Source organism: Rhinolophus ferrumequinum, chromosome 5 (assembly GCF_004115265.2).
Source record: "Rhinolophus ferrumequinum isolate MPI-CBG mRhiFer1 chromosome 5, mRhiFer1_v1.p, whole genome shotgun sequence".
NCBI lineage: Eukaryota > Metazoa > Chordata > Mammalia > Chiroptera > Rhinolophidae > Rhinolophus > Rhinolophus ferrumequinum.
In genome coordinates, this window is record NC_046288.1 from 62,033,380 (window position 1) to 62,051,606 (window position 18,227).

The 18,227-nt window shown below is 40.6% G+C and overlaps 1 protein-coding gene across 1 annotated transcript in view; it reads right to left on the minus strand.

Moving 5' to 3' along the window:
• Positions 1-18,227, minus strand: part of PGM2 (phosphoglucomutase 2) — a 66,891-nt gene that overhangs the window by 27,640 nt on the left and 21,024 nt on the right. Inside the window, exon 2 of the mRNA XM_033105768.1 lies at positions 2,829-3,107. Within this exon, the coding sequence (XP_032961659.1) occupies positions 2,829-3,107 (279 nt within the window). The remainder of the gene's footprint in view (positions 1-2,828; positions 3,108-18,227) is intronic.

An 18,227-nucleotide genomic window follows, 5' to 3' on the forward strand; every position in this document is an offset into this window, starting at 1 on the left:
TAATGAGTAACTCTTGAAGGATGGGGGCTGGTTTCCAGGGGGAGCCGACCACGTGATTAGAGCCTTGGAACTTTCAGCCCCATCCCCTGACTTACAGGGAAGGGAGAAGCCTGGAAATTAGATTCAATCACCAATGGCCAACGATTTAATCGATCATGCCTACGTAATAGAACCTCCATAAAACCCTGAAACAACAAGGTTCAGAAAGCTTCTGGGCTGGTGAGCACATGGGGGTGCTGGGAGGGTGCTGTACCTGGAGAGGACTTGGAAGCCCACATAGCTTGCCCTGTGCATCTCTCCCTTGGCTGTTCCCGAGTTGTGTTCTTTATAATAAAACTGGTAATAGTATGTAAATTGATCTCCTGAGTTCTGTGAGCTGTTCTAGGAAATTATCGAACTCAAGAAGGGGGTCGTGGGAACCCCTGATTTATCACTGGTTGGTCAGAAGTACAGAGGCCAACCTGGGACTTTCTACTGGCATCTGAAATAGGGACAATATTGTGGCACGGAGCCCTTAAGCTGGGGGGTCTGCGATAATTCCAGGGAGTTAGTGTCAGAATTGAGTTACATTGTAGGACACTCAGTTGGTGTCCACAGAGAACTGGAAAACAGCTTGGTGTGGAAAAACTCACACATTTGATGTCATAAGTGTTGTGAGTAGAAGGAAACGGGCTTTTCCTTTATAAGTATTTTCTTTCCTATGAAGGCAAGCACTTTTGGGAAAAGGAAATGATTACATACAGGTTTTGGGGTCTAATCTCAGCCACACCACCACTCACCAACTCTATTCACTTAGGCAAACAATCTAGAACCTTCCTTACAAGGTGGTTTTGAGTGGTTTACATTAAATGAACGTAAAACATCTTTCTCTGTCTGGCACTTAGTTGCAATCAAATGTTCATTTTCTTCCCTAATGTCTTCAAATTTTCCCAGAGAGTGACGAGTATACAATTTAAATCAAAACTTTACTTTTGTAGTATTTTATAATTTGCACAATGCTTTCACATACCTGATCAAATTTGAATCTTGTAATGACTGCAAGAGGCACACAAATAACAAAAATCCCATTTTACAGACAGAGAAGCCTGAGATTAGACTTTCTTAAACTGCATGACAAGCATTAACTCAGTCCTTTTCTATTAATTACAGTAACTGCTTCAAATATCCTGTTTCCGGAAAAAAAGACCTAGCCGGACAACCAGCTCTAATGCGTCTTTTGGAGCAAAAATTAATATAAGATCCGGTATTATATTATATTATATAAGACCGGGTCTTATATTAATTTTTGCTCCAAAAGACGCATTAGAGCTGAATGTCCGGCTAGGTCTTATTTTGGGGGAAACACGGTAGTCACACGAATCATTTAAGTTGCCCTGTTTTCTTTATACAACAGTTGCAGAAATTGTTAAGAATGGAGAAAAACGACAATCACATTAACTCATTACCAGGCATTTTAAATTAAAAATTCAGAGGAACAATAGAGTAAGTACTTTATTTCTATCTTACAGTCACCATCCCACTAGATGAACATGTAGGCAAGATGTGGCCACATAATTAAACTTTGAAATTCTGTTGCAATAAAACCCTGGATTTCTGGAATGATACCCACATTTCCAGATTGTTCCAGATTCAAGACAAATCAAGTAAAAGCCCACCTTTTTGGTTAAAAGCAATAGACACTGATCACAGAGCACGATCTGACCAATCAGACCACCAGGTGCCCTCAAGGAAGGGCTCAGGTCTGGAACATCTTAAAAGAGGTTTAACCAAAATTTGCTGAATGAGAAAACAGAGACTTCTGTTTTCACAGCAATATCCGGTGATTCTCGGTGTACACCTGGAAAATAATAACTGGCCTTTGACTTGGAAAAGACTAATTGGCTTTTGATATCTATACAAGACCAACATCCTGAGAGAAGCCAAAGGAGTTAGTTAGAGAGATAAGCATGAAAAGTCGAGAGCGCAGCAGATGCGAATCAGCCGTGGGCGTGAGAAAAGCTGACAGCAAGCTAAAGGAACGGGGATGAAGGCACAGAGGGGATGCGGTGGGCATCTGCTGGGTGCCTTGCCATCCTTGGAGCACTCCGACCAGAGGGCCCCATGCTTTTAGCTGGCCGGAAGTTCCCTCTCGCTGCCTGTCTCAAACTGAAGAAATTGAGAGAGGAAAGAAATGGAGAAGTCGTTGACGTTACAAAATAAAAACAACATCCTCTCACCTCTACCCAGGGAGGTACTCTCTCTATATACAGATTCAATTTTTGTGGAAATTAGGTTTTCATTTCTTCAAACGGAAAGTTTTACGGAACAATTCATTACCAGCTATAACTTTAAAAGATTTCTACACGTTGCACGTTATCAAAAGTGGAAACATTTTCCTTCCTTAAAGAATTGCAAGGTCTTTCCAGAAAAAGAAAAACCACCCAGAGTTGCCAATGGCATCCAGAAATAGGATGTGTATTTCATGCATAGGGGCCAGAGGGCAAAGAGGGAGACCCAGCACTGCTGACAGGATGTGCAATTACTCAACAACTTTAGACAAGACGCCTGAGCCTCCGCGCGCTCAGGCCGAGCCCGCTCGCTCCCCGACTCCCGACCTTACAAGCCCCGGCCAGCGGGATGGCTGGTTTTCCCCCGGGACACCTTTTCCGGACAAATTGAATCTGCCATACGCCGGACCTAAGGCATGGGCCGCCGCGGCGTCCTCCTCCTCTGTCTTAGCGAGGGATGGGAGGAGCGGGAAGGAAGCGCAGGCACCAGCGCGGCGCCTGGGGAGCAGGCAGAGGACCCCGCACCTCCTCCAGGCGGTCCCAGCCCCTGTCGCCCCTCACCTTGTCCCACTGTAGCCACCTGGCAGCCTCTTGGTTCAGCCGGGTGTCCGTGCCGCGGCCACTGCCTTCCTGAGCCGCCGCCGCCGCCATCCCGACGCAGCCACCACCAAGTTCAGGAGGAGAGATCTCGCTCTTCCGGCGGGGAGTGGAGAGGCGGAGGCGAGGGCGGGAAGAACCGGAGGCGGGGGCGGGGAGGATCGCTAAGGAACCAGCCGGATCCCCGGGGAAAATGACGCGGCGGCCAGTGGGCACGCCCCCTTGCACTTCACCCGCGCGCCTCTGGGGGTGGCGGGGGAGAAAGGCGTGGAGAGCAGTGCTGAGTCCCCCAAAATCTCTGAAAGGTCCTCAGGTCACCCACATTCGTACAATAAGTATTCACTGAGTTTCTGCTGTGTGCGAGGCACCGTGTCAGGAGCTGGGACACAAGGTTGCGTAAACTCAGTAGGACACTAAAAATTAAGTAGAAATTCTGAGAGTCAAGAAAAACGAGAAAAATCTTGAAAAAGAACAAAGTGGGAGGATAAATAAACGGTAGAACAGAAAGGAAGTTCCAGAAATGAAACTACGCGTATATGGACAGTTTATTTGTTTCAGAGGTAGCACTGCAGAGCAAGGGGACAGGACTTTCCCCCTCCTCCCCTAATTAATGGTACTATATCAACTATATGTCCACGTAGGAAAAAGAAAAAAGAAACTTGAGCCCCAATGCTACATCACATGCAAATATGCATTTCAGGTCAATTGTAGATTTAAGCGGGAAAGGTAAAATGAAACTTCTAGAAACTAAGATAGACTTACATCTTCATGACCTTGGGATCACTAAGCCACGAAGGAGACGCATGCAGTGACCATGAAAAGACATGTGCAAGAATGTTTCTATCAGCATTGTTTGTAATAGCCCCAAACTGGAAACAATTCAAAGGTCTATCAACAATGCAAGGGATACACACATTGTGGGAAGTTCATACAATGATATAAACAAATTATGGTACATTCATACAGCAATAAAAATGAACTATCAGACAATGGCTGTTTGGTCCCAACTACACAGCTGCATGCAACCTGCCTGAGCCTGCTCGACCTAGTCTACCTTGTGCGTGAACCCATATATGAGAGCTTTCTGAGGGCTTCCATTGAGAGCTCCTCACCCTTGCAGTCAACTGCCAGGATTACTACTGACAAGTCTCCCTAACAAAAATACTGCCCTTGGGGCCGCCCGGTGGCTCAGGCGGTTAGAGCTCCATGCTCCGAACTCCGAAGGCTGCCGGTTTGATTCCCACATGGGCCAGTGGGCTCTCAACCACAAGGTTGCCAGTTCAATTCCTCAAGTCCCGCAAGGGATGGTGCGCTCCACCCCCTTAACTAAGATTGAACACGGCACCTTCAGCTGAGCTGCCGCTGAGCTCACAGATGGCCCAATAAAGTCCTGTTCCCCTTTCCCAATAAAATCTTAAAAAAAAAAAAATGAACTATCATACACAATACCATGGGTGAACTTCCCAAACATTACGTTGAGGGAAAGAAGGCAGACCTTCCTTCCCACCACCCCCACCTTCCAATTCCAAATACTGGATCATTCCATGTGTACAAAATTCTAGAATAGATAAAAATATAGGGAAAGAAAACAGATTAGTGGTTTCTAGACCTGGGGGTGGGGAGAGAGGTTGACAACAAAGGGCACGTGGGAATTTGGGGAGTGATGGAATTGTTCTGTACCTTGATTACGGTGATGATAAACCCAACTCTGTGTGTTTATTAAAACTCATAGAACTGTACACTCTAAAGGGTAAGTTTCACTGTATATTAAATTATACCTCAATTTTTAAAAGTCTTAAGACTGAAAATTTTACAAAGGAGACTAATCTATGGACATCAGGAGAACGGTGTTTTTAGGAAAGAGAAGAGTGCCTTCTGACAGACTAGGACCGCTCTATTTCTTGACCTGGGTAGTGAGTGGTTGCTCATATTTGTTTACTTTGTAATAATACACTAGAGTGTACTTATGAACTGTGCATTTTCGGTGTATTCTATTTCAATTTTTTTATAACTCTACTGTATCTTATAGGTCTTTATTATAAATTTGATCATTCCTAGATTTAAAAAATGACATTTTTCTTATGGCATTTTCTAGACAGCTTTGCCTTGGGTGGTGCTAATTTTTAAAAGTAAACACCGTATATCCAGGATCTATGATATCTCTTTAAGTGTAATAAGAGAAGCATATTGATTATATAATCACATCAGTTAATATATAATTTCAAACCGATAAAAATGTTGGAAGGAAATCAAGGAGATTCCATGAGGGTGCACTCTGGGGTCTGTCCTAGTCTGGGGAGCTTCCCTGAGTACTTGAAGCGTATATGGAGGTGCAAGGGAGAGGCAGTTAACTTGGGGGTGGGTGGGAGGCAGCCTGGAAAACGCTTTCCAGATGGAGAGAACCCTAAATGTGGTCCTTTCCCTAACAGGGAAGAAGAAGAGAAGAAGGGTGGGCAGCCCTGGTCTCCCCATCTGTCAGGTTGTCCTCAGCGCTGCCACACTCAGTGCTGTTTCCTTTCCCTGCACTTGACCAACCTTCTTTCAATCATCCAGGACAGACGTTATGGAACACAGAGGCAGAGACCAGGCAGGTCTCACTTGCCCTTGTTTCCCTCTCAAATGGCAGCGTTCTCCCAGATGGGTCTGTGCAGCTTCTAGCCTTCTGCCTGGGTTGGCGGACGGGGGGGGGGGGCATGTAAGGAGTTTGGGGGGCAGGTTCCGGGCCTCTGAGTTCCTATCTCTCCCTCCATGACAGGGGTGGTTGCAGCTGAGTCTATGCTCCAGTTCCAAAGGCGTGAGGAGTGGGGTGGCAAGGGGCTATTTTGACAGTGCACTTTCCTCAGCACAGAATGAAGAGCCAGTGGTGACATCCTGTCAGAACTATTTAATCTCCACGTGGGACACCAAGGGCCAGATTTCTCAACATTCAATATTCGAAGAGAGAAAGGAAGTAGGATTTTCAGACCAGGAGGAACTTTTTTTTTTTTTGCGTCAGGGGGTCTCTATGTGCAGGAGACTTTCCCCAGGGTTCCTGTAACTAAGATTCCACCATTGGACATCTTTTCGTTTCTGACCTGATACTACAGTGACGTAAAGCAGCTGATTCCCACACATGACCCCCAATTACCATTGCATGTCTGTGGAAGCCCATGTAGAAGAATAGAATGTTGGAGAAGGAAGGGTTTGGGGGAACGACTCAGGCCTCTTTGTTTTGTAGATTAGGGGCCCAAGACACAGAATTTCAGAGCCCTTCTCGAGACACACAGCTGATCAGTGACGGAGCCAAGATTCCCATGCTCAGTTTCCTGATTTTCAATGTTTAATCTGCGGTTCCACTCAGCCCATTTCTACACATGTCTATAGAGGAAGGTCCATGAACTCCGGTAATCTGTCTTCATGTGATAGCAGCCAGTCTTGATTAAAAACCAGTACTAACCACCTCTGGCATCAATAATGATAGGGGATGCTTAAAATAATTTGATTTGTTTGCACGTGCTCCCCTGCTGCCCAAGAACTGTTTCACACATGGGTGTCCCATTTTCCTTGGAAGACTTTCCAACTTCCCCCAACAGCTTGTCAGCGATTCTACCCATGTCTTTGTGTCCAGCCCAGAACAGTTATTCTAAAATATTTATTTTGGAAAGTTTAAAATATTTACTAAAATTGATCCCGATGTAACTATCACCCAAGTCAACTGTGATCATCCATGGCCAATCTTATTTACTTACGCCTCTTGTATACTTTGAAGAAGATTCCACGCCATTTCGCCTATAAATATTTCAGCATGTATCTCTAAAAGGTAAAGACACTTTAAAAATAACCAGAAAACTATGATATCACCTAACATTTTTTAAAGTTGAAGTTCACAATGTCTTAAATAGTTCAATGCCCATTTAGTGTTCAAATTTTCAAGCATCTAGGACGTGTCTTTTCTCCCTACAATTTGCTTGAATCAGGAGCCAAATACTCTTGTCACTGGTTGATAAGTCTCTTAGATCTCTTTTAATCTATAGGTTCTGCCTCAATTTCCTCAGAATTTATTTGTTGAAGACAATGGGTCATTTGTCCTTGAGGTTTCCCACAGTCTGGCTTTTGCTGACTGCCTCTCCATGGTGCCTGCTAACATGTTTCCTTGTCTCTTGTGTTGCCTGTACATTCATTTCATTACAGTTTTTGCTTCATGGTCTCTCCCTTACTAGATTGAATTCCTTGAGAACAGGAATGGTGTTTTACTTATCTTTGCCTGATTGCTGGATTTCTCACTCACTGCCGTTAGTCATGCTGTGCTGTGCTGAGCCTTGAACGTGTCCAGCAAGTACCAGTCTGAGGCCTGTGCCCACTGCTGCCCTCAGACACCCCAATGACAGATGTCCACATCGAATTCAGGCGTCTGCTTAAATATCACCTCATCAGAAACACTGCTCTGGAAAGTGCTACCGTGTTTCCCCGAAAATAAGACCTAGCTGGACCATCAGCTCTAATGCATCTTTTGGAGCAAAAATTAATATAAGACCCGGTCTTATTTTACTATAATATAAGACCTGATATTATATTATATTACATTATATTATAGAGACTGGGTATTATATTACAATATATTATATAAGACCCGGTATATTATATTATATTATATTATATTATATTATATTATATTATATTATATTATATTATATTATATTATATTATATAGACCCAGTCTTATAGTAAATTAAGACTGGCTCTTATATTAATTTTTGCTCCAAAAGACGCATTAGAGCTGATTGTCCGGCTAGGTCTTATTTTCGGGGAAACACGGTAGTAAATGTTTAACAACTATTTTGTGAGATAAAAAGCTCTGACGTGTAGTATTTGCCAATTTCCATGGTGTAAATACATTCACCATAACTGGTTTCAAGTTACCAATGCAACATCACTGAACACTGAGTTGAAAGGAGATTTGCAGGAGCACGTCATTATGTAGTATTTCCAACACACAGATGTAACAGGTGTAAATAACTTAATGAGCATAAGTAGTAATAAAATAAATAGAAAATGGTGAGTTTTAAGTATTTATTACCTTTGCTTTTATTATGATATATTTACTTGTAAGGCTATATAATTTAATTTGTAAGAATGGCTGTGTTTAACAGCTAGCTAGCAAAATTCCTAAACATTTAATAGTCGGCTCTGATGGCACTGGTATGAGTTATCACCAGCACACCATTGCCTCTCCCGAAATGAGACCTGCACTACCCTCTTATGTTACTTTATTTTTCTTCAAAGTGTTTATCAGTACCTGACATGACATTATAAATTTGATTTAAAAAAATATTACCCTGCTATAATGTAAACTCTTTTTATTTTGGCTGAGTTCCCAACACCTAGAATAGTGCTTGGTTCATAATAGGTGATGACAAGTATTTGTTGAAGAATGAATCATTGGGTCCCTTTATAGTCATGAAGAAAAATGAAGGATGGAATATAATAATAATAATACAGACATACCTCAGAGATATTGCAGGTTTGGTTATAAACCACCGCGATAAAGCAAGTCGTAATCTTTTTTGCTGGTAGAAGGTCTTGTCTTCAATTCTGTAAAACATACAATATCTATGAAGTGCAATAAAGCAAAGCACAATAAAACGAGGTATGCCTGTATAAGATACAGGTATAACACCTATACAAACATTTTCTCTAAAACAAGCTATTATAGCATTTTTGAATTTAACCAAGAAAAGCAAACTGCTTGTCACTACTTGAAGGCTGATGGAAAAATGAGTAAATAGTGTCAACAGACTTTATCAGTGCGCTCATTACTGGCCATAAACCCAAAATACACCAGTAGCAAACATTTCTGAGACCAGTTGGGGTTTAATATTCTTTTTGGTGAAAAAACTTAAATATCTATTACTTATGTCTATTTTCATTAAGTAAGTTATTGAAATTGGCCAGTTTTCTTTCATCACTCAGCAATTCTTTGCACATGAACTTCCACTAGGCCTTCTCTTCATTAAAAATGTAACACCAGGGCTGGTTTGTGTTCTGTTTCCCAGCTTCCTCTTTCTACTTCTTTATTCCCTCTTCATGGTGTCCAGTTGTCTAGCACACCTTCTCCCAACCCTCACGCTGGCCAGTCACAACCAGATCTTAGGAAACAAATCATTCGTTCTCGTTAGATGGTTGGTAACCAGTGAAGCATGACTGTATCTTTTTGCCTGAGATATTTGGGTATTTGACTAGGCACTAATGAGCTGGTGCACTTAAGGGAAGTGCTGTCATTGATTTGCTATGTTCCTGGGTTTCTGCCTTGGTCACAAGAAGAGATGCCCTGACCACATCACCAGAGTGTGTGAGGATAAACCTCTCTGAGAGATTCATGTTTGAAAACCTCAAAGCCCTCTGAAGTGTTAGTGTACTCATTCCAGCTTAGAACAAAGCCTAACACTAAAAAATGCATCTTCACACAGTGTTGAATGTAAGAGACTCAACAGGAAGGGGCAAATTGTTTTTTTCTGAGCACCACATAATTCCTGATGTTTCTGAAACACCACTGTTAGGACAATTGAATATTCAGCCTTGCATTTTAAGTCAGAACCCAGAAAATGCAGTTTCTGTTTGGGTAACCATTGAGGAAAATATTGTGCTCCAAACAAAACTGCCTGACACATTGTGTTTTTCTTTGTCATCTGCATTATTTTGTTCTACCATCTTCTAATTTTCCCTGCATTATATGAAATTTAGTTTGTACTTCTCGAAGTGAACACTATTAGAAGGGAGACCAAGAGTGTGCTGCTAAAAGAAATATTGGCCCCAATAACATTATATTGCAAAGATAACCCACAGTCATAACTTAAGGTATATTAACCAGCCTTAACTTGCTTTAAGTACCATTGTGTCTAAGTCAAGAAAAAAATTTTAAACATGTAAATTTTTCCATACCAATCACTGTTCAACTTTTCTCTAATCCCATTTTCTTTCTTCAATTATTTACCTCTCTCTCTCTCTCTCGCTCTCTCTCTCTCTCCTTGGAGGATCTCTAAACTTCTTGGTTTCCATGCCAATGAAGATTGCTCCTGCACCACACATACCAGCAGAGGGCTGGAGGTTTATTTTCTGGTGTTTAAATCGAGGATCTCTTGACTGAGGAACCCTAGATATAGGTTAAGACCAAGATACCAAAGTGGAGATAGGAGAAATAAGTAAAAATTTATATACTGAGTATATAAATTTATATACTGATTTATATACTGATACTACCTAGGCTTCTTGTAAATCTATTTTCCCAGAATGGGGTGGTACCTTACCTGGAGAATATAACCAGCTCAAGAAGAAAGAAGCCTAATGAAAGGGGCTGCTAAGTCACCTTACAGTAAAGCCGTGTAGCACATAGTAGAACTTTCGATCAGTTTTTCATGCCCTCCTCTTAAATATGAGAATATAGCCAAGAAGCACCAGATTTTGGGCTAATCCTCTAATATGAAAGACAGAGACCAAAAATAGAAGACAAGTATGTGTGGAAAAGAAAATGTGAAAAGAATCAAAATTAACATCTTGATAAAAATAATGAAAAAGTGTATTAATGAAGTGATAACAGAGCAATTAAAAACTAGAGATTTAGGGGCTAGAAAATAGCTCATGGAAATGAAGAACATAGCAGTAGAAATAAAAATCCCAAAGAATGGTTGGAAGAACAAGTTAAGGATATCTCCTAAAAAGTAGAACAAAATACAAAGAGAAAGAAGAATATTTTAAAGTGAGAAGTTAGAAAAGTATTTTAGGAATTCCAGAAAAGAAGAGCAGAGAAAATGGAGGGAAGGAAATCATCAAAGAAATAACTCAAGAAAATGTCCCAGACATGCAGTTCCATATTGAAAGGGCCCACTGAGCACATCTAAAAAGATCCACATTGAAACACAGGAGAAACATATCCATAACAATAAGATGAAAGATGTCTCTAAGATGACATTGAAGGAAGATATCAGCATAACCCTTGTTTAGCTAGCCGAGATATTGATCTGTCCAGACCAAAGCAGGTCAGAATGCATCAGGAGAAATGGCTTCAAAAAGTTGAAAGGGGTAGGGGCGGTATATAGGAAGTCTCTGTACCTCCCTCTCAATTTTATCGTAAACCTAAACCTTCTCTAAAAAAAAAAAAGTCTTTAAAAAAAGTTAAAAGTGATAAAATACCTCATATATTTGAAAATGCTGAGAGGAGATTTACTTAACTGGAAGAAAAATTAGGAATAAATTAGTACTTTGGAATAGGTACTTTGGAATTAAAGCAAAAATTGTAAAAGCAATTATAAACTCTAGGGAAATACGTTGTACAGGAAAGAAAAGTTAGTAATGCATGAATCAGGTGTAACAAGAGTTTACATTTATATGGCCATAAAATGGAAACTGAATATTGACCTAACCAAACTTACAATACTTTGGGAGGGAAGGATATTGAGAGGGTGTGTGTGTGTGTGTGTATGTGTGTGTGTGTGTGTGTGTAGGTGTCTGAGTGTTTAAAAAAATGTAACATCATCATCTTCTATGGTGGTATATCAATAAATAATGTTTAAAAAATAAAGAAAATCAAGGTATGTCTACATAAGCATATTATTGAAATATTGAGGGAAATACAAAAGAACTAGTTAAAGAGTTAAATGAAGTTACAGTTTGGAAATAGTGGTGATTGTAGAGGTTGTCATTTTTCATGAAAGCCTTTTACAATTATGTATAACTCTTTAAACTACAGACATGTATAGCTTTGATAAAAATGTAAAATAAATTAAAAATCTGTATTGAAAAAGAGACTTTGAGGCGAAGCCTAAAGGGCTGTGTGTGAATTTTGTCCCCTTGGTTTCCTTTCAAGAACTGAGCTCTGGGTCACCCCAATCTTTAGGAAAGCTTGAGAATGCACAGCCAGAACTGTAGGAGGAAAACGGGGAGTGTGGTGTCCTGGAAGCCAACCAAGTAGGGCAAATGTTTCAAGAAAGGATGGTCAGCTTTCTCAAATTGCTGCTGAGAAAAAAGAAGTAAAGCTCAGAAATCACCACTGGACTAAAGAAGTTCTGGGGTGCCCAGATGGCTCAGTTGGTTAGAGCATGAGCTCTAAACAACAGGGAGGCTGGTTGGATTCCTACATGGGATGGTGGACTGTGCCCCCTGAAACTAAAGATTGAAAACAAGAAATGGACTTGGATCCCCAATATTCCCCAATAATAATAAAACAAAAATTTAAAAACACCTTAAAAAAAAAAAAAAGAATACACTGGTTCCAGGTGTTTGCTTGAGATTTCCAGCCTGCAGAAAAAGCCATTAGCCTCCTAGTTCAGGGATTCCCAAACCCAAATTACCTGGGGGACCTTAAAAAAAAAAAAAGCTCTCTCATTTACACACATGCACATACACAAACACAATCAAAACCTGAACTATAGGTAGGCCTTTGTGTATTGTGGGGCGGGGATTAGGAATCTGCATATCTGTATTTCAAGAGTTGCAGTTCTGATTCTGGTGGTCACCAAGGCTTGGGGAACACTGGCCTGGCTAGACTATACCCAGAACAATAGCCAATAGCTGGACATTGGCCACACCTACGAATCCTTCCCCTTCTCTAACTTCAGATATTTTCCTCTCAACAATAATTCACATATCTGAAGCTTGCATTCATATTGCCTTCGTATCTGGTATGATTTTGAGCATCCTGGTTTAAAATATTCATATTGCTTTAAAGAAAGTCAATGGTCTGGGTTTTGTAAGGGATTGTCTCTTCTAGAGTTTCACGTTGTTACAGGTGATGTCTACTCTCATGCATAAGCACATTTGTTCTTCAGATATTGAAAACAGTTTATTTCTTTTTTTAATTTAATTTTATAAGATTTTTGTTTAAAATATAGTTAATATACGATGTTATATTAGTTTCAGGTGTGCACCATAGTTATTGAACATTTACATACCTAAAGAAATGATCACTATGGTAAGTCCAGCAACCATCTGACACTGTACTATGCTATCCCAATATTATGGACTATATTCCCTATGCTGTATATATCCCCATTAGTTATTTGTTTTATACTTGGAAATTTTGACCTCTTATTCCCCTTCACATTTTTCACCCTTTAAAAAAATTTTAAATACAATTGACATTCAATATTATTTTATATTAATTTCAAGTGTACAGCATAGTGGTTAAATAAACATTTACATAAGAAGTGGTCCCCCTGACTAGTCCAGTCCCCACCTGGCACTATACCTGGCACTAGCTATTACCATATAATTGACTATTTTCCTTATGCTTTACCTCACATTCCCCATGAATATTTTGTAACTACCAGTTTGTACTTCTCAATCCCTTCACCTTTTTCACCCTGTCCCCCAACCCTCTCCCATCTGGCAACAATCAAAATGTTCTCTGTATGAGTTTGTTTCTGTTTTGTTTGTTAATTTTGTTCTTTAGATTCCACATATAAGCAAAATCACATTGCATCTGTCTTTCTCTGTCTGACACTTCACTCAGCACAATACGCTCCAGGTCCATTCATGCCACTGCAGATGACAAGAACCCATTCCCTTCCCTCGTCAAGCAATATTTCATTGTATATATGTACCACCTCCTTTTTATCCATTCTTTCATCGATGGACACCCAGGCTGCCTCCAAATCTTAACCTTTGTAAACAATGCTGCAATGAACATATGGATGCACACATCCCCTGGAAGTAGCATTTTGGATTTTTTTCAGATAAACACCCAGAAGTGGGATTACTCGGTCCTTCTTTGTCTCTTATTATAACCTTTGTTTCAAAGTTTATTTTGTCTGATATAGATATTGCTACTCCAGGTTTTGTTTTGTTTCATTGTTTCCATTTTCATGAAATAACTTTATCCATCCCTTTACTTTCAGTCTGTGTGTGTGAAGTCAGTCTCTTGTGGCAGCATATTTAAGTATTTTGTATTCTTATCTGCTCAGTCCTCCTGTCTTTTGATTGGAGCATTTAGTCCATTTACATTGAAAGTAATTATTGATAGATATGTAACACTTTCCATTTTATTATTCATAATTTTGATTTTTTTTTTTTTCCCATCTTGAATTCCCTCTAAGATTCTTTGAAATACTGGTTTGGTGTTGGTGAACTTCTTTAGCTTTTTCTTATCTGCGAAGCTCTTTATCTGCCCTTTGATTTTAAATGATAGCCTTGCTGGGTAAAGTAATCTTGGTTGTAGGTTCTTACTTTTCATCATGTTGAATATTTTGTGCCAGTCCCTTCTGGCCTGCAAAGTTTCTGTTGAGAAATCAGCTGACAGTCTTATAGGAGATCCCTTAAAAGTTAGTTGCCTTCCTCTTGCTGCTTTTAGAAGTCTCTCTTTGTCTTTAACTCTTGCCATTTTAATTATAATGTGTCTTGATGTGAGCCTGTTTGAATTCATCTTGTTTGGGACTCTCTGAACTTCCTGGGCTTTTATGTCTATTTCCTTCACCAGGTTAGGAAAGTTTTCAGTCATTATTTCTTCAAATAGGTTCTCAATCTCTTGCTTTCTCTCTTCTCCTTCTGGTACTCCTATGATGCTAATGTTGTTATACTTGATGTTGTCCCAGAGGTCTCTTAAACTATCCTCATTGTTTTAGATTCTTTTTTCTTTTTGCTGTCCTAACTGGGTGTTTTCTGCTACCTTGTCTTCCAAATTGCTGATTTGATTCTCTGCTTCATCTAATCTGATGGTGATTCTTTCTTGTGCATTCTTCACTTCAGGTATTATGTTCTTTACTTCTGACTGGTTCTTTTGTTATAGTTTCTATGTCCTTTTTTATACTTGCTATCTCTTTGCTGAAGTTATCACTAAGTTCACTGACTATCTGATAACCATTGTTTTCAACTCTGTATTTGGTAGGTTTGCTTGCCTCCATTTTGTTTCGTTCTTCTGGACTTTTCTCCTTTTCTTTCATTTGGGATGTATTTCTTTGTTTTCTAATTTTGGCTGCCTACCTGTGTTTGTTTCTATGTATTAGCTAGATCTGCTATGTTTCCCAGTCTTGGAAACAAAGTAGTACGTGCCCTGTGGGGCACTGGCACAATCTCCCTGGTCATCTACTCTGGGCGTTCCAGGAGTGTCCCTTGTGTGGGTTGAGTGTGCCCTCCTGTTATAGTTGAGCCTTGATTGCTATTGGCATATCAGTGGGTAGGATTGACCCTCAGGCTGATTGGCTCTGGGGTTTGGCCACATCTACATCTTATGGACTGCTGTGTTGGGGGTTTACCCCACTGTGTGGGATTCGTGCCAGCTGGCTGTAATGCCTATTGAGACCGCCATTTTTGTATGCCACTTGTGGGGCTAATTGGGCCATGTTCTGCGGTGGTCTACAGCCAACCTCCAAGTATGTTGGTTCTGGAGCCTTTTGAGAGGGGCTCCAGTGCAGGTTCAAGTCACCCACTACCTGTGACTGGCCAGAGCTCCTACCTGGTAAGAGCTACAAAGTGATCTGTAGTTGTTTGCTGCCTGTGCTAAACCTGGAGGCATGTGGGAGAGGCCACACTACAAACCAAGGACCTCTCTGCCACTAGTACTGGGCCTGGACACCCTGAGGCCTGACAGCTCCCTTAAGGTTCAGCCACTGATAGAGCCTTGTGCAGTATGCAAGTTGAGTGACTAAGGGAGTCACTAGGGTGGGAAGAGTTGTGGTCATGAGGTGAATGTAAATTTTTGTTTGGTACCAGTGCTGAGCCTGGAATGACTCAGCAAAAGTCTTAAAGCACACTGAGGCTAGTCACTGCCCTCCAGAGGCCTGCTGAACTCCAATAGTTTTCCAAGAAAGAGTGCAATGTGGTGGGGTGAGGTGGGGTGGAGGGGCTGGCTGCTCACAGAGAAAGTGCCTCTGGCATTGGGGGAGTTGGCTTCGGGAGGTCCCAGTGAGTCAGCAGGGTAGAGCAGTGGAGCTCACCAGGCCAATCAGATTCAGATTTGGCTTGTGGGGAGAGGGCTCAACATAGGAAAGATGGTGCTCACTTGCTAGCTGTGTGGGAGAAGGACCCCACACAGGGAAAGTGGCAACCTTCCCCCTCCAGCTCTTGCTATGAAGCCACACACCTCAGTCCACCCACTGCATGTCCCCAACATCCCCTGAGCCACCATCCCTCCACTGGAGCCCAAGGTGAGTGCCTTTGAGTGAAAGTCGGTACGCATGCCATTTAAGAGGCTGTCTGGGTTTCCCACAGCCTTCTGTCCTGCCTGGATGGTCAGAACCTCCAGTTTTTCAGCCAGATGTTGTGGGGGCTCCTCCTCCTGGCACCAATACTCCAGGCTGGGGAGCCTGGTGTCAGGCTGCGGTCCCTTGCTCCTCCTGGGGGAACCCCCACAACTGAGATATCCCTTCTGATTCTCAACTGCCACACTGAGGTTTGGGGCCCGTTCAGTGTCTCTGCCCCTCCTACAAGTCTTGACATGGCTTCTTCTTTATATTTTTAGTTATAGGACTTCTGTTTGGCTAGACTTCAGATGGTTCTCCAGATTGATTGTTGTGTAATTTACTTATAATTTTAGTGTGTTCACGGAAGGATGCAGGCACAGTGTTTATCTACTCCACCGTCTTGGATCTCTTGAGTTTGTTTCTTTTTGATGAAAGTATTAGACGTGTTGAGCCAAAGAGGCAAAACTGCTCTTCAGTGGCTTTTATAAAGAACAACTTAAACTGAAAACCATACAGTTTATGATTTAGTTATTAATCCTGTAGCCATCTTTTAAGCCATAATGACTTTCTGTAACAGTGAAAATAAATAATACTTTTTCTTGTATTAATGGTTATTTATTTCAATTATCCAACCTAATAATACTATTATCTTCTCTGAAAGTGAAAATAACTATTAAAAACAGCTCTTTTTTATTGTGGTAAAATATACATAATGTTACTTGCTATTTTAACCATTTTTCAAGTGTACAGTTCTGTGGTGTTAAGTATATTCACATTATTTGCTACTATCACCACTATTCATCTCCAGAGCTAAAACAACTCTTTTTAAAATATCTAAAGATAGTTGTTTATGGATATGCTTAATATCCATTAAAAATTAAGTGTTGGCCAAGATAATGAAAACTAATACTAATATTCAGAGCATATTAATAAAATAACAAGAACATCTTGAAATAGTCCATTTTCCTCTTTTTTTTACTCTATGAGTTTTCTTTTATTGAATAACAAATTACCAAAGTTTAGCAGGTAAAAACAACTAATATTTTCCATTCTTTTTATCATATTAAATCTTTGAAATCTGATGCATGTATTACACTGAGATTGCACTTCAATTTGGACTAGCCTCATTTCAGTGCTTCTTAGCCTCATGTTAACACACTTGCTGCATGAAGACACAGTTATAATGAGGACTGCCTGGACCTGAGCACTTTAGAGCTTATTCTAGATCTCACAACAAAAGGTTGCAGGATAAATGCACAAGCACATGGCAATTGTGCTAATTATACTCAATTCACATTGTACCATTTGGTTTTGTAAGAGGCCCAGGAATGGTCTAAGCCAGATGAAATCCCTCTAAATGGAGGAGCTGAGAACCCCAGGGCATGGTCTTTGTCAAGACACAATGGGAAGAACATTATGCTAAGTGAAATAAATCAAAGGGAGAAAGACAAATACCATATGATCTCACTTATACGTGGAATCTAAAGAATACAATAAATGAACGAACTAAACTGAAACAGTCTCAGAGATACAGAGAAAAAACTGAGGGTTGTTAGATGGGAGGAGGGTGGGGATGAGGGAGAAGGTGAGGGGGTTAGAAAGCACAAATTGTAACCACAAGATTGCCACAGGGATACGAAAGACAGTTTGAGGAATATAATCAATAATGTTGTAAAGATTTTGTAGGGTGTCCGATGGACACTTGTCTTATTAGGGAGATCACTTCATGGACAGTGTAGATGTCTGACCACTGCAGTGTACACCTGAAGCTGAAACTGAATAATAATGAATGTCAACTATAATTTTATATATATATATATCTATATATCTATATCTATATCTATCTATCTATCTATCTATCTATCTATCTATCTATCTATCTATCTATCTATATTTACATTGTTTTGTACACCTGAAACTAATAAAAAAAAAAGATACAATGGGAAGATGTGGTCTAGAGAACATCAATCAACATTCCAGGATACTGCCAGACTTAACCTAAAGAAGGTTAGCCAGGATTAGCCAGGATACAGCCAAAGTCATTATTAACAGCTTATCACAACCATAGCAGAAGGATTACAAATTACTACCACAATTCCTATGTACACAAAAACGTACCTTCCGTATTTCTACAGCCCATCTACTTTTCCTTTTCCCACCATGAGAAATTAGTGCTTGTACACTAGTGATGGGAGTGTATATTGGTACAGCCACC